Source organism: Erythrolamprus reginae, chromosome 1 (assembly GCF_031021105.1).
Source record: "Erythrolamprus reginae isolate rEryReg1 chromosome 1, rEryReg1.hap1, whole genome shotgun sequence".
NCBI classification, from domain to species: Eukaryota; Metazoa; Chordata; class Lepidosauria; order Squamata; family Dipsadidae; genus Erythrolamprus; species Erythrolamprus reginae.
Genome location: NC_091950.1, coordinates 8609489 through 8637456, shown reverse-complemented (window position 1 = coordinate 8637456; position 27968 = coordinate 8609489). Strand labels below are relative to the sequence as shown.

The 27968-nt window shown below is 44.6% G+C and overlaps 1 protein-coding gene across 1 annotated transcript; it reads right to left on the bottom strand.

Annotated features, from left to right (window-relative positions):
- Positions 1-292: 292 nt before the first annotated feature.
- LOC139157538 (vomeronasal type-2 receptor 26-like) lies at positions 293-25935 on the bottom strand. The gene is made up of 7 exons (XM_070734434.1): positions 25838-25935; positions 20158-20449; positions 18788-19624; positions 13930-14148; positions 13276-13405; positions 7703-8572; positions 293-318 (listed from the first exon to the last, which is right to left on the bottom strand). The coding sequence occupies exons 1-7, from the start codon at positions 25933-25935 to the stop codon at positions 293-295; spliced, it is 2472 nt and encodes an 823-aa protein (XP_070590535.1).
- Between the last annotated feature and the right edge of the window lie 2033 nt (positions 25936-27968).

Here is a 27968-nt window from a genome sequence, read left to right as displayed (position 1 = left end):
AATGCCAGGTCAGTGGTAAATAAAGCTCTCCTCATCCGGGATTTGATCCTGGATGAGGAGGCCGACCTGGCATGTATTACTGAAACCTGGCTGGGCCCGGAGAGAGGTGTTCCTCTCTCTGAAATTTGCCCAGCCGGGTTTCAGATATGGCATCAACCTCGACCCCAGGGAAGGGGGGGGAGGAGTGGCTATTATAGCCAGGGAGAGCCTTTGCCTGCATAGACTCATTGCTCCGGAAATTGCGGGTTGCAAGTCTCTCTTGCTGAAGTTGGACTTAGGGGTTCAGGTGGGCTTATTTCTCACGTACCTGCCTCCCAGCTGCGTGTCAAAAGCCCTGCCTGTGCTACTCGAGGAGGTAGCCGGGTTGGCGGTGGAGTTCCCCAGACTCATTGTCCTGGGGGACTTCAACCTGCCATCACTTGGCGAAACCACTGGGCTGGCACAGGAGTTCATGGCCACCATGACAGCCATGGACCTGACTCAAGTAGTACAGGGTCCGACTCACGAGGGAGGGCACGCACCTGACATGGTATTCCTTTCCGAGCAATTGAGAAATGGTCTGAGACTAAGGGGCTTAGAAGCATTGCCTTTGTTATGGTCAGACCATTTTCTACTACGGCTTGACTTCCTGGCTCCAATCCTTCCCCGCAGGGAGGCGGAACCAATGAAGATGTCCCGCCCCAGACGCCTGATGGACCCAGAGGGCTTTCAGACGGCGCTTGGGGTTATTCCAGAGGCACTCATCCACAGTTCGGCGGAGTCTCTTGCTGAGGCCTGGAACACGGCTGCTGCGGAGGCTCTCGACTGGATTGCGCCTTTGCGACCTCTCCATGGCGCTAGACCCCATAGAGCCCCATGGTTCAACGAGGAGCTCTGGGAGTTGAAACGCCAAAAGAGACGTCTAGAGAAGCGATGGAGGAAGAGTAGGTCTGAATCTGATCGAACACTTGTAAGAGCTTTTATTAAGACTTACAAAGTGGCGCTCAAGGCAGCAAGATGCGCGTACCATGCCGCCTTGATTGCATCAGCAGAATCCCACCTGGACGCTCTGTTTAGGGTGACCCGCTCCCTTCTTAACCAGGGGGGAGTTGGGGAGCCCTTGCAGAGTAGTGCCGAGGAGTTTAACACATTTTTCGCTGATAAAGTCGCTCAAATCCGGGCCGACCTCGACTCCAATTGTAAAACAGAGTCGACTGAGAATGAGTCAGTCGAGGTGACTGGGGCACGTACTTGTCCACCTGTCTAGGAAGAGTTTGATCTGGTGACACCTGATGAAGTGGACAAGGCCATTGGAGCTGTAAGTTCCGCCACCTGTCTACTGGATCCGTGTCCCTCCTGGTTGGTCTCGGCCAGCAGGGAGGTGACACGGAGCTGGGCCCAGGAGATTACCAACGCTTCCTTGGGGAGGGGAGTTTTTCCAACACTCTATAAAGAAGCGCTTGTGCTCCCCCTCCTCAAGAAGCCTTCCCTGGACCCAGCCATACTTAACAACTATCGTCCAGTCTCCAACCTTCCCTTTATGGGGAAGGTTGTCGAGAAGGTGGTGGCACTCCAGCTCCAGCGGTCCTTGGAAGAAGCCGATTATCTAGGTCCCCAGCAGTTGGGTTTCAGGCCCGGTTACAGCACGGAAACCGCTTTGGTCACGTTGATGGATGATCTCTGGCGGGCCTGGGACAGGAGTTTATCCTCTGTCCTGGTGCTCCTCGATCTCTCAACGGCTTTCAATACCATCAACCATGGTATCCTTCTGCACCGGTTGGAGGGGTTGGGAGTGGGAGGCACTGTTCTTCAGTGGTTCTCCTCCTACCTCTCTGGCCGGTCGCAGTCGGTGTTAGTGGGGGGTCAGAGGTCGGCTCCGAGGTTTCTCCCTTGTGGGGTGCCTCAGGGGTCGGTCCTCTCCCCCTTGCTATTTAACATCTACATGAAACCGCTGGGTGAGATCATCCAAGGACATGGGGTGAGGTATCATCAATATGCTGATGATACCCAGCTTTACATCTCCACCCCATGCCCAGTCAACGAAGCGGTGGAAGTGATGTGCCGGTGCCTGGAGGCTGTTGGGGCCTGGATGGGTGTCAACAGACTCAAGCTCAACCCGGATAAGACGGAGTGGCTGTGGGTTTTGCCTCCCAAGGTCAACTCCATCTGTCCATCCATTACCCTGGGGGGGAATTACTTACCCCCTCAGAGAGGGTCCGCAACTTGGGCATCCTCCTCGATCCACAGCTCACATTAGAAAACCATCTCTCAGCTGTGGCGAGGGGGGCGTTTGCCCAGGTTCACCTGGTGCACCAATTGCGGCCCTATCTGGACCGGGACTCATTGCTCACAGTCACTCATGCCCTCATCACCTCGAGGTTCGACTACTGTAATGCTCTCTACATGGGGCTACCTTTGAAAAGTGTTCGGAAACTTCAGATCATGCAGAATGCAGCTGCGAGAGCAGTCATGGGCTTACCCAGGTATGCCCATGTTTCACCATTACTCCGCAGTCTGCATTGGCTGCCGATCAGTTTCCGGTCACAATTCAAAGTGTTGGTTATGACCTTTAAAGCCCTTCATGGCATCGGACCAGAATATCTCCGGGACCGCCTCCTGCCGCACGAATCCCAGCGACCGATTAGGTCCCACAGAGTGGGCCTTCTCCGGGTCCCGTCAACTAAACAATGTCGGTTGGCGGGCCCCAGGGGAAGAGCCTTCTCTGTGGCGGCACCGGCTCTCTGGAACCAACTCCCCCCGGAGATCAGAACTGCCCCTACTCTTCCTGCCTTCCGTAAACTCCTCAAAACCCACCTTTGCCATCAGGCATGGGGAAATTAAACATCTCCCCCTGGGCACGTTTAATTTATACATGGTATGCTTGTGTGTGTGTCTGTTAGTATATGGTTTTTTTAAAATCTTTAAATATTTTAATTAATTGGATTATTATGATTTGTTTTCACTTGTTGTGAGCCGCCCCGAGTCTTCTGAGAGGGGCGGCATACAAATCCAAATAATAAAAATGAAAAAATAATAAAATATATATTATTCAAAGGGATAGGATAAGTGTGGTAAGCAAAATAGATTAGTAGTAGGTAATTATAGATAGCCTTGAAAAGGCCTTGAAAACTGAGTAGCCTTGAAAAAACAGATACAGAAGTTAATATGTTGAAAGCTATTACTGCTTACCCATTTGTGTTTATGTTCTCTTACTCGTTACCTGAATTATGTGTACATATCCATTTAATCAGTGCAACTACATTGTGTCATATTACCCTATTTCTTTCCTCCATCCATTTACACCAATTTTTCCATATCTCTTTGAATTCTTTGCTCTTTCTACCCTTGATTTCCATGGTCATTTTGTCGATTTCTGCACATTTGAAAATCTTGTCTATTATGTTGTTTTCTGATGGGATCTTTTTGTTATTCCATAGTTGAGCATATTATATTCTGGCCGCGGTAATGATATGTGTCATTAGATATCCGTTTTTTTGAAGTATTTTTTCTTTCATATTCCTGATAACATGCCTTCAGGGGTAAATTCAATTTTTTCCAATGCAAGCCACGGAGTGTTGGAGAGATGTGGGCGAACCTAGGTAACCCCACAATAGCTCTCGCGGCTGCATTCTGCACGATCTGAAGTTTCCGAACACTTTTCAAAGGAAGCCCCATGTAGGGCGCGTTGTAGCTACATGGCAGGAATGATATTAGAAAGTGCAATAACAGAGAATGTGTGCATACTGTTATCTGCTTCCTCCTTTCATCTGAATAGCAATAGCACTTAGACTGTGTTGTGGTTAGCTTTGGCCCAGCTCCTGCCCCAAGGACTGTGGATGTGGGGGAGACATCCACATGCTGTAGGCCTGTTTTGCCCCCGGTGGAATCTGCTGATGAAGGCTCCTCTGACCAAGAAGATATGAGTGACAGGGAGGAGGAGAGTGTGGCAGACAGCTCAGAAGGAGATCAATTATCTAGCTCCTCCTTGGATTCAGAACAAGAGTTAATGATACAGCCACGCATGCGGAGAGCGATGCATAGGCAACAACAACTGAGAGATTATTATCAAAGAAAATGAGGCCACCTGTGGTTCGGTGGGGCTGTGATAATTAGTGAGGCTGCTATAAATAGCAGCCTGTGGGTTTGGCCATTGTGGAGGATTATCTGATCGTTTGGTGTGTTTCATGACTGCTTTACTGACTTTGACTTTTTGTGTGCTGATTTTCCCCCGCTTTGAAACTAAACCAGAGCAAAGTGTGTTTCACTTTGTGAAAGAAGAAGGACTGGGAATTGCCTCACAGCTGCAAGCTAAGTATCACAGGACTGATAAGGGACTTGTATAAATTACAAGTTTGTTTGGAGACGAGTGCTCTTTGCTATACCAAAAGAGGGCTTGGTTTAAGGGAATTTTCATTATAAAGAGCATTGTTTTGAATTTTCAAATGTGTGTGTGTCTGAAATTTGTACCTGTGAATTTTTGGGAGGATTCTACCAGAGAGCCCGACAGAACAGACTGATATACTGCTTTACAGTGTTTTACAACCCTCTCTAAGTAGTTTACATAGTAAGCATATTGCCCCCCACCCAACAATCTGGGCCTTCATTTTACCCACCTTGCAAGGATGGAAGCCTGAGTCAACCTTGAGCCTGGTGGGCGGCTTATAAATTTAAACAATAAATAAATTTAAATAATAAACCGATTGACCAAGCGATATTATCAAGGTTTTGCATTACTGCATGAAAGTTGAATGGGAAGGAACATGCTCAGTTTGAATCCTAGCAAAAACAAGCAGCTGTGGATGATTGGTCCTCTCAGAAGTGGAATTTTTCATCTATGTTTCTGCATGACATGGATCTGTAATGCAATCTATCTGTAGAAATCTAGTCAATTAATGGTTAGTTGGAATTAGATAAGAGTCAATATCAAGCCCAATCATAACTACTCATTAATTTTCACACTTTAATTGTCAATTTATCAAGCCCAAAGATTTCCAATTTGTCTTTAGCAAAATCAAACCCCCAACTCTTTTTATTTGATTTAAATCATTATTTGAGTTCTTGCTATATAAACCAATACTAAATATAATTCAAGTTCTTCCTTCAACTTTAATGTAGCTTCACCAGACTTGAAAGGTAATATTTTACCATACATCCAGCAGTCGGCTTTGCCAAAATTTCTTTTCCTGACAAGATGGAGTGGCTGTGGGTTTTGCCTCCCAAGGACAATTCCATCTGTCCGTCCATTACCCTGGGGGTGGGAGTTATTGACCACCTCAGAGAGGGTCCGAAACTTGGGAGTCAATCCATAGCTAATATTAGAGCACCATCTTTCGGCTGTGGTGAGGAGGGCATTTGCCCAGGTTCACCTGGTGCACCAGTTGCGGCCCTGTTTAGACGGGGAGTCACTGCTCACAGTCACTCATGCCCTCATCACCTCGAGGTATGGCTACTGCAACGCTCTCTACATGGGGCTAACTTTGAAAAGTGTTCGGAAACTTCCGATTGTGCTGAATGCCGCCGTGAGAGCTATCATGGGCTTTCCTAAATATGCCCATGTCTCATCAACATTCCGCGCCCAGCACTGACTGCTGATCAGTTTCCGGTCACAATTCAAAGTGTTGGTTAGGACCTATAAAGTCCTACATGGCATCGGACCAGAATACCTTCGGGACTGTCTTCTGCCACACGAATCCCAGCGACCAATAAGGTCCCACAGAGTTGGCCTTCTCTGGGTCACGTTGACAAAACAATGTTATCTGGCGGGACCCAGGGGAAGAGGCTTCTCTGGGACTGTCTTCTGCCACACGAATCCCAGCGACCAATAAGGTCCCACAGAGTTGGCCTTCTCTGGGTCACGTTGACAAAACAATGTTATCTGGCGGGACCCAGGGGAAGAGGCTTCTCTGGGGCAGTCCCGGCCCTCTGGAATCAACTCCCCCTGGAAATTAGGACTGTCCCCACCATCCTTGCCTTTTGCAAACTTCTGAAAACCCACCTATGTCGCCAGGCTTGGGGAAATTGACATACCCCTAGCTGTTCCACTTCATGTATGGTTTGTTTGGATTGTATGACTGTTTTATAATGGTTTTTTATAATGGTTTTTAATATTAGATTTGTATTTCTGTATTATTGTTGTGAGCTGCTCTGAGTCTTCGGAGAGGGGTGGCATACAAGTCTAATAAATAATAATAATAATAATAATAATAATAATAATAATAATAGTAATAGTAATAGTAATAGTAATAGTAATTATTATTATTATTATTATTATTATTATTATTATTATTATTATTATTATTATTATTATGATGATTATGTCAATGTAACACAGCAAATGAGATCACTATGCTGGGTTTCGTATTTCATCCCCAGTCGGGTGCTTCAACTAAGATCCTTTGGCACTGCGCCCAGCGTGCCAAGTACCACTGGGACCACTTTCACTGGCTTATGCCAAAGTCGTTGCAACTCGATTTTTAGATCTTTGTATTTCACTAATTTCTCTAGCTGCTTCTTCTCAATTCTGCTGTCTCCTGGGATTGCGATGTCGATGATCCATGCTTTCTTTTTTTCCACAATCAGGATGTTTGGTGTGTTATGCTTCAGATGTCTGGTGTGTTGTTGTTGTTGTTGTTGTTGTTGTTATTATTATTATTATTATTATTATTATTATTATTATTATTATTAAAAATCTTCTTCGGGGGACACATAAGGAGGCAAAATCATGAAGAACCTTGCTTTATATTTATTCCAAACTCTCAGTATGGCATGTCTAGCAAAGTGATTATTAAAATCAACATACCATGATAAACTATAGTATCTTAATTTGTGGCCCTGTAATTCAAGTATCCTCTTATTCTGGAGGGTCACCAACTCTTAACCATACCAGACAACATACCTCAAAATACAATTTCAGATCTGGTAAACCCAACCCCATTTTTCCTGAATATCTTGCAGTAATTTGTATTTAATTCTTAATTTTTTTCTTTTGCCATAAAATTTAGAAATACAGTGGTACCTCTACTTAAGAACACCTTTTCTTAAGAACTATTTTCTACTTAAGAACCCAAGTCTGGAAAAATTTTCCAGGAAATTTGAGAGCGGCACAAAGGCCCAGCCAGTTTCCTGCCATTCCCCCTTTAATTCCGGCCATTTTGGGCTTTTCTGGGCTGCCAAAGGAGCCTTTCAGTGGTGCTTAAGGAGGCTTTGGCAGTCCAAAGCAAACAAAGCATTTTCCTTTCTCTGGGCTCTTGGAGAGGGAATAAACCTCTGCCAGTGCCCAGAGAAAAGAAACACTCCCTTTGCTCTGGGTAGCGACTGTCCTCCTCCTCCTCTTCCTCCCACCCAAATTCCAAGCTTTTATTTCTTTCCTAAAGGGTTTGCACACATTATTTGCTTTTACATTGATCCCTATGGGAAAAATTGCTCCTACTTACAAACTTTTCTACTTAAGAGCCTGGTCACGGAACAAATTAAATTCTTAAGTAGAGGTACCACTGTATCTGAAATAATAAACACATCTCTAATAACAAGTTTTCTTTCCATGCAGGGCATTGGGCCAGGGGTGGGTTCTAACTAACTTCATTGCCAGTTTGCTACCTCACATGCTGTGTCATCATTTATTAGAAATTGTATCACATTCTAAAAAATGCCACAAACATAAAGATAAATGAGGCCACTCCTTATATTAGTTAGCAATTTTTGTTTCTTATTATATTTTCTCTACAATTCAGATCGGGCCTCAACAGAATAATGTAGCATTTGGGGAAGAAGATACAAGCTAAGACAGCAGCTCCAGAGGCCAAAATGGAGAAGATCTCCACAGCGACCATGGACTTCCCTTTGGTGCTCAGGTAGGTAGGGATGAAGGAGATCCAAACACTGCAAAAAACTAGCATGCTAAAAGTAATGAACTTGGCTTCATTAAAACTATCAGGCAATTTCCTAGCTAGAAATGCCACAGTGAAACTGACAAAGGCCAGAAGTCCTAGGTAGGAGAGGACACCATAAAACATTACCGCTGAGCCTTGCTTACATTCCAAGATAGTCTCCCCAAATAAGGAGTGGAAGTCCAAGTTAAGAAATGGGGGAGAGCTTCCCAGCCAGATGGCGCAAAGGATTGCTTGGATCAGGGGACAGACCAAGACAATGGAGATGGTCAGTGGTTTTCCTAAGAGTTTTCTTGTCTTGTTCCCTGGCTTGGTGGCCATGAAGGCCAGAACCACAATGACAGTTTTTGCCAACACAGAGGAAACTGCAAGAGAAAAGAGAATGGCAAAGGTAGATTGTTGGAAGAGACAGGTGATCTTCCCTGGTTGACCAATGAAGAGGAAGGAACAAAGGAAGCAGAGCAAGAGGGAGATCAGGAGGATGTAAGTGAGATTTCGGTTGTTTGCCTTGACAATTGGTGTATAATGATGTTTATAGAAAATCACCAGGATTGCAGAAGTGATCGCAGAAAGGAAAAAAGCAAGAAAAACTAAAATGTGTCCCAAGGTGTCTTGATAGGCAAGGAAGTGGATCTTCTTGGCAATGCATTTGTCCTTGTCCTTATTGGGATATTGTTCTTCTGGGCAGGGTTCACAGTGAACTGCATCTGAAATCAAGAAATCTTTGTCTAAGGATTTGTCTACTTCTCTGTGGGATGATGTTAAAGGGAAAGCAAAAGTTTGCCAGCGAAGCATTTCTGGAAATCTGGATCTAGCAATACAACTATTATGACTTGTTGTCACATTACACCTCTTTTCCCCTGAAATTTTATTTTATACTGTCTGGGTGTGATCATTGTTCCCCAGAGCTATAACTGACTAGACTTCTTTCACAGAATCACTTTCTGAACTTTTCCTGTCTGCTTCTAAATCTTCTGACACAGGCATCTAATAGGGGCTCCTGATCCTCAAGGTCCTCTTGATCCTAAATTACCATCACTGATGTTTCTACAGTCCGTGGAGGTTCCTCCAGTTCCAGCTCTCCCTCACTCTTACTCTCTGATTCAGCTTGTAAGAACACTGTCCTAGGATAGCAAGATGCGCCCAGTTCATCCTCCTCAAAATCTGTCAGTAACTGACCCGGTCATGGCCAGTGTTCCCTCTAATTTTTTTGAGGGGTGGGCGGAAAAGTATAGTGTCTGAGCAGCAGTCCCTTTGGGACTGGGCGGCACAGAAATAATAAATAAATAAACAAACAAACAAACAAATAAATAAAAAACCCACCCTGTTTTGCCTCAGAGAATTTCAAAATAAAATACTGTACTGTGTGTCTATAACAGTGAGCTCATAATAGGGCAACTCTATCAATATCAAAATGCCACTTAAATAGTTGAGCTAGTTTCAAACTAGATTTTTATTTTCTTTCTCTCTTCCTTACTCCCATTCTTTTTCTTTCTCTTTTCCTTCCTCTCTTTTTTATCTGTTTCTCTCTCTTCCTCTCTTCCTCTCTCTCTCCTTCCCTCTCACTCTTTCCCTCTCAGCTTCTGGGCAGGTTTGGAAAACTCTGAGTTGATGATGATTTTTAAGTGAGCGATTGCTCACTGCTCAGCTTAGAGGGAACTATGGTCATGGCCACTCATGACAGAAGACAGACAAATTTGCTATCTAGGAATTCTGCTCTTTTGTTTGTATGTACATTATCCCTTAACCTGAAAGCCTTAACCTCTCTGGTTTGTTTATCAAATCTGTTCATTCCTCCCTCCTGCTCTATCAAAGAGATATAAAGAGGTGGATCACCTCTTTCTCTGTCAAGTCTATTTCCTTGGTGTTTGATAGAGATAGAAACATAGAAACATAGAAGACTGACGGCAGAAAAAGACTTCATGGTCCATCTAGTCTGCCCATATACTATTTCCTGTATTTTATCTTAGGATGGATATATGTTTATCCCAGGCATGTTTAAATTCAGTTACTGTGGATTTACCAACCACGTCAGCTGGAAGTTTGTTCCAAGGATCTACTACTCTTTCAGTGAAATAATATTTTCTCGTGTTGCTTCTGATCTTTCCCCCAATTAACCTCAGATTTTGCCTCTTTGTTCTTCTGTTCACTTTCCTATTAAAAACACTTCCCTCCTGAACCTTATTTAACCCTTTAACACAGGGGTCCCCAAACTTTTTACACAGGGGGCCAGTTCACTGTCCCCCAGACTGTTGGAGGGCCGGACTATAAAAAAAACTATGAACAAATCCCTATGCACACTGCACATACCTTATTTTAATGTAAAAAACAAAATGGGAACGTACTATTTGGGGGGGGGAAGAAGTCTGAGATTCATATATGTTTATGTTTTGTTTTTAATTTTCTTTTGTTAACATCTGATTGGTTATACAAGGTTTTCTTGGTTTATAGAAAAATATATAAAAATATTTATAGAAAAATATATAAAGAAAGAAGAAAGCACTTTGGCATAATGGTTAAGTTAGAAATATAATTGGTGTTGTACTTTTAGAAGGAACATTAAGGAGGGAATTTAATTAAAAGAAAAGTATGTACCTGGATCACAACATTAGAAAAAAAAACTTTTGCAACTTTTTTGATGATTGATATTAGTTACTGACAAAATACTGCATTTTATTCAGGGAAAATTAGATGGTACATTGTATTGTTTGAATGTATGTTGAGAGAAATTTTTTAAAAAATTTACACCGCCCCCCCAAAAAAGTCCTTCCTTCCTCCACCCCTCAATTCATTTCATTCTTCCTTCCTTCCTTGTTCCCTCCATTTCTTCTTCTTTCCCTCCCTCCCTCCCTCCCTCCCTCCTTTCCACTTCTCTCTTCCCTCTCCCTTTTTTTCCTTCTGTCTCATTTGTTTTGTTTCCCTCTCCCTCGTTCTTTCCCTCCATCATTTTCTCATTTTTCTCTTTCTCTCTCACATTCCCTCCCCCTCACTTGTTTTCTCTCCCTCTCTCTCATGCTTTCCTTCTCTCTCTCTCCTTTTCTTCTCTCTTCCTTCCTCTCTTCTTTTTTTTTCTGCCCTGCAACGCGCAGCGAGCCAGTCGGCTGCAAGCAGAAGCTCCAAGACAGTGGCACCAACGTCGGGTCGCAGTACATTGCTGGCGCTGCGCTGGGCCTGGGCACAGGGCTGGCACTGGCCCGCTGGCTGGGCCGGGACAGAGGTGCCAGCCCCATGTCCAGCGCAGCGCCAGCAATGTACGTAACACATCAAGCCGCCGGCGCCGGTGCCTTGCAGCCAACCGCCCCACCGCCGCCTTACGGCTACTGCTTAGTGCCCCCCCCCCGCTCGACCCACATTTGGCGGCGCCACCTTCGCGGCTTGTTCTGCTGCCCCGCGCCCGCCAGAGCTGCCCAGTGCAGCCGAAGCCCGGGGCGGAGTAGGCGGCGGTGGCTGCTTCAGGCCCGCCCCCAAGCTGAGCTTCCTTTGGCTTCCTTCGATGCAAAGCTGCAAAGCTCACCTGCCGCCTCGAAGGAAGCCAAAGGAAGCTCAGCTCAACAAGGACCGGGTGTTGGTCCCTTGAAGCTGCAGCCGCCGCCGCCCACCAAGGAGATCCCTTCGCCCGAACGGAGGCGGCGGCGGCGGCGAGCTCAAGGAACCAAGAGCCGGTCTTTCTCCGCGCTGAATTGTTGCAGCTTCTGAGGCCGCATCCGCCTCCAGGCGAAGGGATCTCCTCGGTGGGCGGCCTCGGTCCGAAAAGGACCGGCTGTTGGTCCCTTGGCGGAGGCAGAGGCGGCCTCAGAGGCAATTGTTGCAGCCTCTGAGGCCGCCTCTGCCTCCGCCAAGGGGCCAACAGCCGGTCCTTTTCGGACCGAGGCCGCCCACCGAGGAGATCCCTTCGCCTGGAGGCGGATGCGGCCTCAGAAGCTGCAACAATTCAGCGCGGAGAAAGACCGGCTCTTGGTTCCTTGAGCTCGCCGCCTCCGCCGCCTCCGTTCGTTTTTTTTGCACCGGTGAGGGAGAGAGAGAGCGGGAGAGTGCTGCTTTTTTGCTTCTTCGCTGCCCGCGGGGAGCCTGGAAGCCCTGCAAGAGCGTCTGGAGGGGGCAGTAAACAAGACCGGCGGTGGCGGGCTCAAGGGACCAAGAGCCGGTCTTGTTTATTGCCCCCTCCAGACGCTCTTGCAGGGCTTCCAGGCTCCCCGCGGGCAGCGAAGAAGCAAAAAAGCAGCACTCTCCCGCTCTCTCTCTCCCTCTCTTTCTTGCGTTATTTCTCTCTCACACTCCCTTTCTATGTCTCTTTCTTTCTTTCTCTCTCTCTCTCTCTCTCTCCCTCTCTGCAGCAGACCCCCCACACGCCAAAAGTGCCCAAGCGCGCGCAAACCTCACCGGTGCAAAAAAAAAAAAAGCAAAAAAGCGGCACTGGAGGGACAAAGAAGATCTGCAGCTGAGCGTCTGGAGGAGGAGGAGGCGGAAAGCCAGGGGGCGGGGAGGAAAGCAATTGGCCAATTTCTTTCTCAGAGGAACTGTTGCTGCTCTGCCATAGGGTGCTTTCCTCCCCGCCCTCCTGGCTTTCCTCTTCCTTGCCGCCGCCAGACGCTCGGCAGCAGAGTGGAGATGACATTCGGAACTTAGTATATTATAGATGGTAAAATCTCGTACGCTGCCACGGGCCGGGTAAATGACCTCAGCGGGCCGCATCCGGCCCGCGGGCCGTAGTTTGGGGACCGCTGCTTTAACATATTTAAATGTTTCGATCATGTCCCCTTTTTTCCTTCTGTCCTCCAGACTATACAGATTGAGTTAATTAAGTCTTTCTTGATACGATTTATGCTTAAGACCTTCCACCATTCTTGTAGCCCGTCTTTGGACCCGTTCAATTTTGTCAATATCTTTTTGTAGGTGAGGTCTCCAGAACTGAACAAAGTACTCCAAATGTGGTCTCACCAGCGCTTTATATAAGGGGATCACAATCTCCCTCTTCCTGCTTGTTATACCTCTAGCTATGCAGCCAAGCATCCTACTTGCTTTTCCTACCGCCCTACCACACTGCTCACCCATTTTGAGACTGTCAGAAATCACTACCCCTAAATCCTTAAGAAGAAGCACACGCTAAATGATAAAAGGTTGGACCACCTGCCCCATTTCCTCAGGAAAATATTGAAAATTGGTTTCCCAATTGGATGTGAAAGTAGAAGCAGAAATGGATGTTGGAGACTCCTAAATTGTGCCCACAAACTATCCCTGCTGAGGATTGAGAAAAGTGCCCTCTGTGGCAAGAGCAATTTAGATCAATAGGTTCTATTGAAAAGTATGAGTGCATATCAATCTTATAAAAAATGACACAATAACAAAAATATATTGATTTAATGAATCTCTTCCATAATTCTGGAATATTTAAAATTGATGTCTGCTCTACCTGTCTTATTAGAAATGGTCCCTTCTGGACAGGTATCACAGTGGTAGCAGCAAACCTGCTTGCCCTCTGGAACTCTTCTCCTCTCTCCCGCATGGCACCTCTTCATGCTACACCTTGCAAATGGGATGGTCTAAAAGATAAGAATTTGAAATTACTTAAAGAATGAGCCTGCTGCATTCATTCTTTCCCCCATTCCTACTTCTATGTTCAGATTCTCCTGATAAATAGCTACCATCTATCAGAAATATGGAACAGCTCCTGAGGGATTGAGGCCACTGGCATTTCTAAGACATCAATAGATAGAGGAGATTGGAACTGGGGTTTCATCCTGCGGAGGAAGGCTTGTGACTGAACCACAGCATTTCTAAAAGAAAGAACCAGGAGGATACAACTGAGCATCAATGGTCCATGGAAATCACTGTTACTTGCTGTAATTGCATCCTGCATTCCAAGCAGAAGTCATTTCCAAGCCTAATCCTTTGTGGAATGGCACAAATCAGACCACAAATGTGTTAAAGGAAATTGAGATTTTTCATTAAATGACTACCATGATTTCTGATTCAACTGATTCTTTTTCAAGTTAGGATGTTGTTCTGCATCTGAGGAAGAGAATAATTTTTCTAAGTGAACTTACAACATTACTTTGCAGCTCACCTTTTTGGCCCAGGCGATTCCATCAGAGTTAATGTTGAAATCCTGTCCTGGGGGTGCCTCAGGATTTACTTGCCCAACCTTCACAGGGACAAAAGATTGATTGGGGTAGAGAACCCAGTTGAGAACATCATATCGAACAGATCCCAGTCCATCTTCTGAGAAGGAGACTTCATCTCCAGCACTGTTGTTGAACTTTACATTGCACAAATAGGGAAGAATCTGAAAGAAGAGTTTAATGAATTAGAGTACAGTGTTCCCTCGATTTTCGCGGGGGATGCATTCCGAGACCGTCCGCGAAAGTTGAATTTCTGTGAAGTAGAGATGCGGAAGTAAATACACCATTTTAGGCTATGAACAGTATCACAAGCCATCCCTTAACACTTTAAACCCCTAAATTACCATTTCCCATTCCCTTAACAACCATTTACTCAGCATTATTACTGGTACTCACCATTGAATAAGACACTTAGTGATCCTGATTTTTATAAACATAATTATTTATTAACAATAATTATTTTTTTTGTTATTTATTTGCAAAATTTGTTAGTTTGGCGATGACGTATGATGTCATCAGGCAGAAAAAACCATGGTATAGACAAAAACCCGCAAAGTATTTTTTTAATTAATATTTTTTGAAAAACTGTGGTATAGGCCATTCGCGAAGTTCGAACCCGCGAAAATCGAGGGAACACTGTATTAGACATAGAGCTTACAAATGAGACATCATGGCTTCTATCATCACATAAAGGGCATCTTGAGAAGATGGGTTTATAGGTGAGAAGCTAGTTCCACCTCTCCGTGGCAATCTGAAGAATCATGTGTAACACCAAATATTTAACTCTGAAACTAAACATTTCCCCTTTATGGGCATGATTTCCAACTCCAATTTAAGCAAAACACAATAATTTTAGTTCCATAATCCTGGCTACATGCACTTGTCTTGTTATCTGATAAATGGATGTTTTAAATGAATAAATAATTTCTATCATAACCATGGAAAATTCCGCTGATTTTCTCCAGCTCACTGTGAAGGGCAGCAGAATGCAGGGACCATGTTTGATCTACTGGACCATGTGGAAGGAAGGATCTGACCTGTGTGGTAAATTCACTATTTGGAGAGTTCCACATTTTAGCTTTTGATGCAGGAAATTCTGATGAATTTCAGACCAGGAACCTATTAGGATCACTTTGAATCTTCCTCTGTGCTGTGGTTATCATAGGAACAGAACTATAGTATTGAGAGCTACATTGGAGGTCTTCTCTACATGGGGCTACCTTTCAAAAGTGTTCGGAAACTTCAGATCGTGCAGAATGCAGCTGGGAGAGCAATCATGGGCTTTCCTAAATATGCCCATGTCACACCAACACTCCACAGTCTGCATTGGTTGCCGATCAGTTTCCGGTCACAACTCAAAGTGTTGGTTATGACATATAAAGCCCTTCATGGCACCGGACCAGATTATCTCAGGGACCGCCTTCTGCTGCACGAATCCCAGCGACCACTTAAGTCCCACAGAATAGGTCTTCTCCGGGTCCCGTCAACTAAACAATGCCGCTTGGTGGGACCCAGGGGAAGAGCCTTCTCTGTGGCGGCCCCGGCCCTCTGGAACCAACTCCCCCCAGAGATTAGAATTGCCTCCACCCTCCTTGCCTTTCGTAAGCTACTTAAAACCCACCTCTGCCGTCAGGCATGGGGGAACTGAGATACTCTTTCCCCCTAGGCCTTTAAAATTTTATGCATGGTATGTCTGAATGTATGTTTGGTTTTTACTTTAATGGGTTTTTAATTGTTTTTACTATTGGATTATTGTGTATACTGTTTTATTATTTTTGTTATCAGCCCCGAGTCTCCGGAGAGGGGCAGCATACAAAACCAATAAATCAAGTCAAATCAAATCAAATTTTCTAGTCGACTCTGTGCTCAAGGAACAGACCCTCTACAGCTTTAGACAAATGGCTATCTTGTCGCTTTTTAAAACCCTGCTGTTTTGTTTGCAAAGACTATACACTTGTACTGTTCGGGTTGTATATGACCCAGACCAAAAAAGGTTTATTTTAGGTACTTAAATTTAGTCTTTTTGAAAACTTTTTTCACTGGGATACTAATTTGAACTTTTCTGAAAACAAGGAGAGTAAAATTGAGATGAAAAACCTATATTTTTATTTTGCTCATAAAAGCCTGCCCCTAGCGTTTTTGTGAAAAGTTTTCACTTTCTAGATAGTTTAGCCTGCAAACTGCATACAATTTTGCTATATTTGGTGTTGGATTACTAGTTTGAACATATCTGAACATAATGAACTGAAAATTGAACTGAAAAAAAAAAGATAACTGTTTGCTTATTCTGCTCATAAAATGGCAGACCCCCATCTTTTTCAAGCATGTCACTTTATACATTTTTCTAGGCCCCTAATTCCAAATACATTCAATAACTTTGGCATTGATATACTAAAATATACATTTGTGAATATAAGGAAATGAAAATTGAACTGAAAAGATTGCTGCTTATTTGTTTATTTTGCTCAGAAAAGGCCCCCACCAGAGTGTGCACAATTTTTTCAATTTAAATACAAATTATGCTGTTAATTTCAAAATTACATACTTGTAATTAGTTATCTGGCCATCATGTACTTGCTTTTCAAAAGGATATTCCAAATATTTTCAGCCAAATCTATAAAAAAAATAATGGCACACAGCAAGGCTGAGAGGTGGTGGCCATTTTCTGAGCAAAATAAACAAATAAACATCATTTTTTCAGTTCATTTCTATTTTTCTTATGATCAGGAATGTTCACTTTATTATATCAATACAGAAGGGAGAATTTTCTTTTGAGATTTGGGGCCTAAAAAAAATATAAACTGAAAAAAGTGTTCAAAATCATGGAGGGGGGGGGCGTTTTTCTGAGTAAAATAAATAAGCACCAATTTTTTTAGTTCAATTTTCATATCATTATGTTCAGAAATGTTCAAACTAGTAATCCAATCCAAAAAGTTTTCAAAAAAGTTGGAACTGGCAGGCTAAAAAAATAAATAAATTGGCAATGATTGCACATAGCCAAAATGTGGTTTGGGCTTTCTGAGTGAAATAAAAATATAAGCACCAATTTGAAACCTTAGGGAATATTTTTCTGATAATCAGCAATGTCCAATTTAATAAATCAATGCCTAGGTTATTAAAAATATTTGGGATTTGGAGCTTAAAAAAATGTAAAGTGAAACTGATTGCACACAGCCATGGGTAGGTGGACCTATTTCTGAACCAAATAAATAAATAAGTATCATTTTTTTTCAGTTCAATTGTCATATCATCATGTTCAGAAATGTTCAACCTAGTAATTTAATGCAAAAAGTTTTAATAATATTTTGATTTTGGAGCCTGAAATATATATATAGTGATACCTTGTCTTACGAACTTAATTGGTTCCAGGAGGAGGTTCGCAAGGTGAAAAGTTTGTAAGACGAAACAATGTTTCCCATAGGAATTAATGGAAAAATGATTAATGCATGCAAGCCCAAAATTCACCCCTTTTCCCAGCTGAAGCGCCTGTTTTTGCACTGGTGGGATTCCCCTGAGGCTCCCCTCCATGGGAAACCCCCCTTCTGGACTTCCACATTTTTGTGATGCTGCAGGGGAATCCCAGCATCGCAAAAACTGGTGCTTCACTGGCAGTGGAAGTATGGAGGTAGGGTTTCCCAGCAGACTTTGGTGTTTTTACGATGCTGTGATTTTGTTGAGGCTTCCCTCGCTGGGAAATCCCACTCCTGGACTTGCCAGCGAAGCACCCATTTTTGCAATGCTGGGATTCCCCAGCTGGGATTCCCCTGCAGCATCACAAAAATGTGGAAGTCCAGAGGTGGGGTTTCCCATGGAGGGGAGCCTCAGGGGAATCCCACCAGCACAAAAAACAGGCACTTCACTGGCAAGGGAAGGTCTGGAAATGGGATTTTTGCCTGGCAACAGAAGTCCGGAGGCGGGGCATCCCAGTGGCGGTGGCGGGTTTGTAAGATGAAAATAATTCAGAAGACGAGGCAAAAGATCTTAAACACCGGGTTCGTATCTCAAAAAGTTTGTATGATGAAGGGTTCGTAAGATGAGGTATCACTGTATATTGAAAAAATTGCACACAGCAGAGGGGGGACATTTATGAGCAGAATAAACAAATAAGCATCTATTTTTTCAGTTCAATTTTCATATCAGTATGTTCAGAAATGTTCAAATTAGTATCCCAGTGAAAAATGTTTTTAAAAAAGTTGGAACTGGCAGGCTAAACATTTTTTTAAGTGAAAATGATTGCACACAGCCGTGGGGAGGGAGGCCCTATTTCTGAGCAAAACCCCCCAATAAGCATAACTTTTTTCAGTTCATTTCTATTTTTCTAATGATCAGGGATGTTCAATATAGTGATCCAACACAAAAAAGTAAAAGGACCCCCTGCCCCCCAAAAGTACTCTTAGAAAGAACCCCTAAAATGATACAAAGTCATGAAATTTCAAGTTCCAGATATGCAGGGAAAATTTTTTATACGGTCTCAAACATGGCTTTGGGTCACATACGACCTGAACAGAACCAGCAGGATGACTCCAGCAACTGGGAATCCATGACATCTAACGATAAACTGTTAATTAGAAAGAAATTTCTTCTAAGTTCTAGGTTACTTCTCTCCTTGGTTAGTTTCCATCTATTATTAATCAGAAGCTGTTTTCACACAGCAAGCTGAGTAGCACAAGAAATGGTAAGCTCAAATAAAGCCAGGGTCTCAGATGAATTGATATGGGAGTATGCAGACATTTAGTAAATAACTGAAGAAATTCATATGAGGAGCTTCTGATCTAAGCATCTGTGGACTGAGTCAAAAATTACCTGCCATGACTGGACATTCGAGATCCTCTTCCCAAGCCTCATCATGGTTGATCCAACTCTAGATCCAGACATTGCATGTAAAGCATGTGCCAGAGCATAAACAACATTGTAGATATTGTAACTTTCTCCTGTCATTCTTTTTTCAATAGTGTAATGTGGTAGATTCTTCAGATTCTCCTTTCCTGTACATTGTTTTCTCCACTTTCGATAGATCTTTCCTGATTTACGGATACCACAGTGGAAGACAATTTCCCACCATGTAGGGAGAAATTTGTCTCCTTGAGGGTTCAAGGGGTCTAAAGACTGGAAGAATTGGTTGAATTTAGAGACATCCATGGAGTAGTCTCTAAAATGAAAGCTCCCATGCATAATCTTTGTATAGTATAATGTTTCCTCAGATTTATCCATGCCAAGTTTCCAATGGGAAGTGAGGATAAAAACTTTCCTAAATGATACTTTTTTAAATTTTTCAGAAAGAATGATCGTACCAACTACACTGTTAACAACAGTGTAGTCTGCAAACAGAATAAACACTTCTGCTTTAGGCAAGGTAGGGAACTTGGGAATAAGCTTGTTTATAGTGATTTCAATATTATCTAATTCTAGCATTAGAGTGAAGGACAGGCAGATCTCCTTCTTCTGAAGCATCGGCGTCACAGTTGAGATGAAATGTTCTCCCCTGTCATCTTTAGGGGCCAAAAGCCCAACCCAGTTCCACTGGAAATACAGGAGCAGCTGGACTAAACCCACATACTGAGCAAATTCCTTGGGATAAATCCGGAAGAAGGAAGGATAGACTCTTTTTTCTCTCTGAGAGAACTCAAAGTCAACACCAAGCTGGAGAAAAAGAGATTCTTTTTTCAAAGACAAAGTAAAGATTTTATGTTGACTTTAGGGGTTAGAGTTGTGCGGTTGATGGCCCTCACAGTCAGGCTGACTCAAATGTAATCTTCCCAACACTGGAAGTTTTTAAGCAGATGTTGGATAAACATCTGTCTGAAGTAGTGTAGTGTTTCCTGCCTAAGCAGGGGGTTGGACTAGAAGGCCTCCAAGGTCCCTTCCAACTCTGTTGTTGATGTTGTTGTTGGGGTTTTTTATTTATTTATTTATTTATTATTATTATTATTATTATTATTATTATTATTATTATTACTATGATTATCATCATTACCATTTTAGCCATTTTTATTGGTTGTGCTATGTGAAAAGATAAGAGAAGAAATCAAATATCTGAACAAATGGCACTAAAATGGTGTCCACCCATTAATAAATAATAATGTAAGATTCAGAGGCTCAATATATATACCCCCCCCAAATACTTTGATCTTTGGCTTTGGTATCTTGATCAACTCCAAATGGAGCCTCCTTACCTGTGGGACCTTAAAAATGCTGAAGATGGGGGCCATCAGCCTTGAGGACTTGGCATTTAGATCACCAATGATGGACAACAGAATGTCCTTCTGGTCACATTTGTATCCTGGAACCACTTGACCTTGTGATGAGAGCATGGAGATGCTGTTCCAGGAAATTAATATCCCCATCTCCCAATGGCTGTAGATGTTGAAGCCAAGGGTGATGTTGGGGAGCAGAAGAACATCCTTATTGACCTCGGAGACAGCAAACACCAATGCAAGGAACTGCTGGTAGCTACTAGTGATGAATCTGTAGTGAGAAAAACAATGGAGAACATTACAGGAAAGCTTGTGTATGGCTGTAGAATTTGCTTCACTATTTGGGGGGCAGAAACTCCCAAATCTCATTGTTGTTGTTTTTTTAAAGAGTCTCCCTTGGCTAAACTTGGATGAGTTTGTGAGAAAGGAAGAAGCCCTTCCATAAATATAATGGACTGTTTTATATCCTCTATCAGGGCCGCCGATAGACCGGTATTACTGGGAGTGCTGTCACGGGCCCGGCCAAATTGGAAAATTGGGGGGGGGGGGGGCGGCACCCGCCAAAAACTCCCCAACCCCGATTGAGACAAACTCTGCCTCTGCGGAGCCCCACCCCCACGAGGAAAGAAGGCAGGGAGGCCGGCAGACAGACAGGGAGCCCCGATGGCAGCCGCGGAAGGAGGGGGGATGCCTCCACCGTGCATGTTTAGGAGGTGGAGCGGCGCCGGAGGAGCGTTGGCAGCTCTGAGCCTTTCCTGGAGCGCTCCGGACGCCCCTCTCGATGGCCCGGCTGCCAACCCGGGCGGAGGCGCGGTTAGGGAAGGCGCTGCCCTTCCCGCGCAGTGCAATGCCAAGGCAAAAGCGCTGCCCGTCCGACACCTCCGTCTGATGCTGGTGCCTCCCTCCCTCCCTGCCTGCCGGCCCCTGGGCACCCCAAAGCCCCCCGAACTCCCGCGGAAGGCAGTCCCCATTCCCCCCCGCTTGCCAGCTCTTGCTTTGGTGTTTCTCCGGCGGACGCAAGGCGGTTGAGTTGCTCTGAGGTTCCGCTTCCAAGCAACCGTTTGCCGCCCCCCGCAAGCCCCCTGCCTGAAGCTGCAAGCGCGAGATCCTGGGGCAAGGGGGAGGTGGCAGTCCTGCGCTTTGCACTGGGGAGGTGCAGCGGGGAACCGGGGTGGCGCGGCGCAAGGTGGGAACCTTTGGCTAACTTGCCCTTGAAGAGAACCAGCAAATGGCTGCTGGGGTTAATTAGCCTTCTCCGAGTCGGAACCGATTTTCGGGATGATCGATTTTCCCTCTCAGTGACTCCACCATCTCCCAGCTACCTTGGCTGGTGATGCAAGAGACCAAGGAAGCCTCAGTTCAGCAGCCGTTTTTCAAAAAATTCTGGAAAGCTGAAGTCTGAATGGAGCCCTTCCAGTGCCGTGTGGAGCCCTTCTTGACGCTGCCTCCCCCCCCACCCCACTGCTGGGAAGTTCTGTTTCTAAGGGGCTCCGGGAACCCAGGTGAGGCTTCTCATCTGAAACCTATTTGTGGAAGAAGTTGGGAGAGGTTGGTGAGCAGAGCTCTCCTTGCAGGAGGAAGCCACCCCTCTGTGCTGGGAGGGAAGAAGGAACAATGTTCACCATCTCCTAGGACCCCCAAGCCCCCTTCCAACAGCACATGCGAGGCTCCTGGACTGCCAGCTCTCAGCTTCTCATTTCTGCTTGTCAAGGCATCCTGCATCCCACCCTGTCACCACATTTTTGGGAGAACGGTAGAAACAGGGCTCTTTGCTTAAATGTGTTTTGGAAGAAGGCAGGTCATGCTACCCCAGAATAATAGCTCATTATGAGCATCAGTAATTGTATGAAGTAGCCCAGCAGCTGTAGCAATAAATGCACAATAAATAATAAATATACTTTATAGATGCAGTTTCATTTGGAACAGCTTACATTCTGCAATGGTCCCATCAAAAAACCTCACCTGCCTATCTCAGATATTTGGGAAGGACTCAATAGGTGGACAAAAGTGCCAAATTCAGCCTGAACATCTGTCTGACTGCATGACCAACTGTAAACATATTAAAACCTGCAGATTGTGCAAATATGCAGAAGAAACAGTAGATTGTACATTCAACTCATGCAAGAAAATCCAGAGATAATAAACAATGACATCAGTCTCCAAAACAATTCATTGGAACATCTGTAGAAATCATCACATATGCCAGTAATAAACAATTGGTGAGAAGTATGAGTTGAAAAGGAAATTGGGAATGAGCAGACTAAAATATTGCTAATACAAACGGAAAAGCTCACAACACACCAGATTTAGCTGCAATTGAAAATAAGAAGGTGTGAATAATGTTTATGGCAAGACCAGGGACTGCAGAAGACAGAATTCCAGGAGATCTCAAAGTATCAAGATCTGACAATTGACATTGAATGATTATGACATAAAGCAGCTGTGGTGTTCCTAGTGATTACTGGCACACATTTTGGACAGCACATAGAAAATCTGAGCATTGACAACATTTCCACCTGCCCGTCGCAAACCGCCACCCTGCTTGGATCCACACATACACCACGCCAAATTTCGACATCCCAGGTTCTTGGGAAGAATTCAGCACCAATGAAGGCCAACATCAGCTAGAGAACTGGCAGTTGTGATTTCACATCATTGTATATATAGGGGTTGGGGGGGGCGTGAACACCGCCCGCCGCCCGGAGCCAATGGCTTCTTTTCGGCTTACTCAAATTCCTGCTGCTGGCGCTGGGAGCAGGTAAGTGCGCGCGGGTGGCCAGGTGGGAAGGGCGAGGCGCGAGGGGGAGGCAAGTGGAGAAGCGGAGAGAGAGAGAAGTGGACCAAAAGAAAGAAAAGGGAGGGAAAGAGAAATGGAGAGGAAGGAAGGAGGGAGGGGAGGGAGGGAGAGAAGGAAGGAAGGAAGGAAGAGAAAGGAGGGTAGAAAGAGAGGGAGAGAGAGAGAGGAGAGAAAGAAAGAGGAGAGATAGAAAGGAAGAGAGAGAAAGAAAGAGGGATAGAAAGAGAGAGAGAGTGAGAGATGCTCAGTGAGCCTTTCTTTGAAGTTGCCTTTCTTTCTTTCTTTCTTTCTCTCTTTCTTTCTCTTTCTTTCTTTCTCTTTCATTCTTTTTTCTTTCTCTTTCTTTCTCTTTCTTTCTCTCCTTCCTTCCCTCCTTCCATTTCTTTCATTCCCCCTCTCTATTTTTATTTCTCTTTCATTTTCGTTCTTTCTTTCTCTCTTTCTTTCTTCCTTGCTCTTTTTCTTTCTCTCTTTTACCTTCCCTTCCTCTATTTCTTCTTTTCTTTCTCCTTCCTACCTTCTTCCCTCCCTCCCTTCCTTCAGTCCTTCCTCTCTTACTCTCCCCTTTCATAAGTTTCCTTGCTTCCTTCCTCTGTTCCTGTTCCTTCCCCCTTTCTTTCTTTCTTTCTTTCTTTCCTTCCTTCCCTCCCTCCATTTCTTGCTTTCCTTCTCCTTCCTCCCTTCTTTCCTCCCTCATTCCATTCTTTCACTCCTTCCTCTCTTACTCTCCCCTTTCACACCTTTCCTTGCTTTCTTTACACCCTTCCTCTGTTCCTGTCCCTTCCCTCTTTCCTTCCTTCCTTCTCACCCTCCGTCCATTCATTCACCCATTCCTCTCTTGATCGCCCCTTTTACCATTCCTTCCTTCCTCCCTCTCTCCCTCCTTCCTTCATAGCTCGCCCTCGCCTTTCTTCCCTTCCTTCCAGATGGGAGTGCCCCCTCAAGACACCCACCTGACTGCTGGTACCCTGCTTTTTCCTCTCCCCTTGTCCTTTCCAGCTCCTCGCCGGTGGCTGCCCGGTGTGGGATCCCCCTCCCCTCTCCCCTCGCTAGAAAGCACATGGTTTTGTCAACAAGGCCTCTTCCAAGAAGGGAGAAGTGCCAAGGAGCCGTAAATAAGCCTCGCTCCACCTGACCGATGCCAGGAGGATCTTTCTTTCCCTCGTCGCTCCCGCTTCTTTCTTTCTCCTGGACGAGTCTACACAATCGGCTTAACCCAGTTCCTGAAATAGCCTATGGCAGTGCTTCCCAACCTTGACAACTTGAAGATATCTGGACTTCAACTCCCAGAATTCCCCAGCCAGCGTTTGCTGGCTGGGGAATTCTGGGAGTTGAAGTCCAGATATCTTCAAGTTGCCAAGGTTGGGAAACACTGGCCTATGGGACCGGTCTGCCTCGCTTGGCGTGAAGCGGGAAATGATCCCCGGGGGATGGAGTGGCTTGGCGACTTAAAATAGTTTTAAAATGGCGGGGGGGGGCCCAGACACTTAGGCTGTATGGGGCCCCAAAATTCCTGATGGTGGCCCTGTCCTCTATCATCCCTGCAAGGGTGGGTTCTACTTACCTTTCCTAGCAGTTCTAGTTGTGATGCTAGTGCACCCCATAACATCCGAGTGTTGCCTTGAGAATAATGATTTCCATAAAAATTTCCACTGGGAGAACCGGTTCTTATTTCAGCGAGTGGAGGCAAATCTCCACTAACAGTTCTATTGAATCAATCAAAACCGGCAGCAACCCACCTCTGCATTTCTGCCATATTCATTTTGCTGCAGTGGCTGTAATCCTTAATTGCTCCCCTTTCACCTGAATTTTTAAGAGTTGCCTTGCAGCAGCTTCTTCAGGTGTGGTAAACATTGCTGAGCACAGGACTACAGTGGGTGAGTCACCTCATAGATTTAGTTAAGGGCATTATTCAGAAGCAATGATGATTCCAAAGCTGAGAAATGTTTGTAACATCTGAAAAAGTGTTGAGCTTTTATTTGAATTTTCTACCACAAGTTACTAGTCAGATTAATATTTATAATTTGACTTCCTCACTAGGCCAACACAGCTTGCCTCTTCATTTTGGTTGTTTAGCATCTTCCTGATGAAGAGATTGAGAATTCCAGCCTATTTTAAGATCTTTCTAATTTATAGAATAAAGCACAAAATATCCACCCCATCTGAGCAGTTCAATACATTTGAAAAAGGATTTCTGAAAGGGGTCCCAGAATTTAAAGCAAACATTTTTTGCATGTTTCCCCTCCAGCTCAAACTTACACATTTCTGAAACGAAGATCCATTTTATTAAAGTCAAAGACCAGCACAGCTTCCCTCCTCATTTTTCTTGTTTACCATTTTCTTGATGAAGGGATTGAGAATTCCAGCCTATTTTAAGAGCTTGCTATTTTATTGAGAAAAGCATAAAACGGGTACTACACCAGGACAGTTCAACACACTAGAAGTATTTCTAAAAGAGGTCCCAAAATTTAAAGCAAAGAGAGCAATGATCTGCCCCTTTCTCCTTCAGCTGAAACTTACATGGTCTGTGGGAAAAACTTCACTCTATGAAAGTCTAGGACGCGAGTGTCTATAATCATTCCCAAAGAGAAAATCCCACCAATAATGAGATCACCAGGCCTATAGTAGCTGCCTTCTAATTTAATATAATTCCTGAACAGACATGTGGGTTGCAGTTTCTTTGCTGTAGTTGGAGCCAGGAGCCAGATGAGCTGCAAAAGCATTAGCAGTAGCATGATTCCTTCCTAGTCATCTGTGCCACCTTCACTCCTAGAACAAAAATGAAGGTTTATTCAGAAACTGATTTGAAGTGCCACCTGGATGGCTCCAGGATGAATATATATCAATCATGCTTCCTCTTACCTGTGTTTGGGCTTTGGACATAGAGGAAACTGCGGCATATGAGTCTCTTCAAACTCAGGAGTGAGCTCTTTGCAAGACAGGACATGAACTGTCCCCATCAGGAGAACTCAGATTTATTTTATAAAGGAAGTTTCATATTGTAAAATCTTTGTATCTAGAAATCCACAGGGGATACATGAAGAATGACTGTTATTCTGATAATTGCAAGGAACAGTCATTGTCCTATTTGCTTAGCAATATCTTCTCTTCATACAGCAGAATGGGGGGGAAAACATGTTTATGTCTCTTCTTGTAATTCACAGAGCAGATGGAATCATGATAAAAGTTGTGTATTTGACCTATGACCCCTGCACACAAGAGCTGACCAAAAGAGGATAGAAGCCAAAATCCACAAGATGGATTTTGGCTGATGCCCTCTTTTGGTCTGATAATAGTGGCAAAAGGCAGAAATGTAATTTGAGGAAGAATCTCAGGATATTAACTGCATTTTTTTTTTGCAAGACTTTCTGTTGCTGTAGCCTAAGGGTAGCCATTGTCATCTAGATGCCTCTCTTGGTCTTTTGGGGTGCTGCTCCCTAAATTGCCATGTCTGAAATTCTTTTCTTGGATATTCATTCACAGGACCAGTTGGGATAGTTACTACTGTAACAACCTTCCTGCCGCACAGCAACCTCCATATGTGAGCCTCCAGAGGGCAGTTCACAGTTGACTCTGGGGTTCCCTGTGTAATGTACTGGAAAACCACTAGGGGCTGCTCTAGGAGTGGGAACAGCAGGACTTGTGATTGTTGAGAGGGTTGATTGTTGACTCTTTAAAGCGAATTGTCAACAAGAGTTACCTCGGTTTTAGTTATCACATTGCCATTAAAGTTGACATCATGTTTTGACATTAAAGCATTATATTTATCTTCTTTGGAGTTGCCTCAATTACTGCGTCCATGCAGACAAGCTTACAGCACTGGCGACAAAGGTGGGATCCTAGTGCATTTATCCCTGAGGACCTGGTTCGAAGACTAAGGCATTCCTGTCAGTCTGAGGCACTATGCCCCTCCACCTTCCCATTGTGTGACAAGATGCACTTTTTATCACCAGAATCCAGGGGAGAGAGAAACTATTAACCAGTTTGTTGCCATATTGAGGAAAGCTGCCCTCTATTGTGAATTCCATAATCTTGATGATTATTAATTATTATTAAGCTAAACCGTGCATCGTGTGCACGCACACACTCCAAGAGCCATTCTGGTGGTGGCGGGAGTGATAGCCCGTTGCTTCCCCAAACCTTCACAAGTGACTCCCCTGGATTTATTTTATTATTATTTATTTATTATTTGGATTTGTATGCCGCCCCTCTCCGAAGACTCGGGGCGGCTCACAACAAGTGAAAAACAATCCAATACAATCCAATTAATTAAAATATTATAAGTTTAAGAAAATCCCCTATACTAACATACACACATACAGGCATACCATATATAACTTCAACGTGCCCAGGGGGAGATGTTTAGTTTCCCCATGCCTGACGGCAAAGGTGGGTTTTGAGGAGTTTACGGAAGGCAGGAAGAGTAGGGGCAGTTCTGATCTCCGGGGGGAGTTGGTTCCAGAGGGCCGGTGCCACCACAGAGAAGGCTCTCCCCCTGGGGCCCGCCAACCGGCATTGTTTAGTTGACGGGACCCGGAGGAGGCCCACTCTGTGGGACCGAATCGGTCGCTGGGATTCGTGCGACAGAAGGCGGTCTCGGAGATATTCTGGTCCAGTGCCATGAAGGGCTTTAAAGGTCATAACCAACACTTTGAATTGTGACCGGAAACTGATCGGCAGCCAATGCAGACTGCGGAGTGATGGTGAAACATGGGCATACCTGGGTAAGCCCATGACTGCTCTCGCAGCTGCATTCTGCACGATCTGAAGTTTCCGAACACTTTTCAAAGGTAGCCCCATGTAGAGAGCATTACAGTAGTCGAACCTCGAGGTGATGAGGGCATGAGTGACTGTGAGTAATGAGTCCCGGTCCAGATAGGGCCGCAACTGGTGCACCAGGCGAACCTGGGCAAACGCCCCCCTCGCCACAGCTGAAAGGTGGTTCTCTAATGTGAGCTGTGGATCGAGGAGGACGCCCAAGTTGCGGACCCTC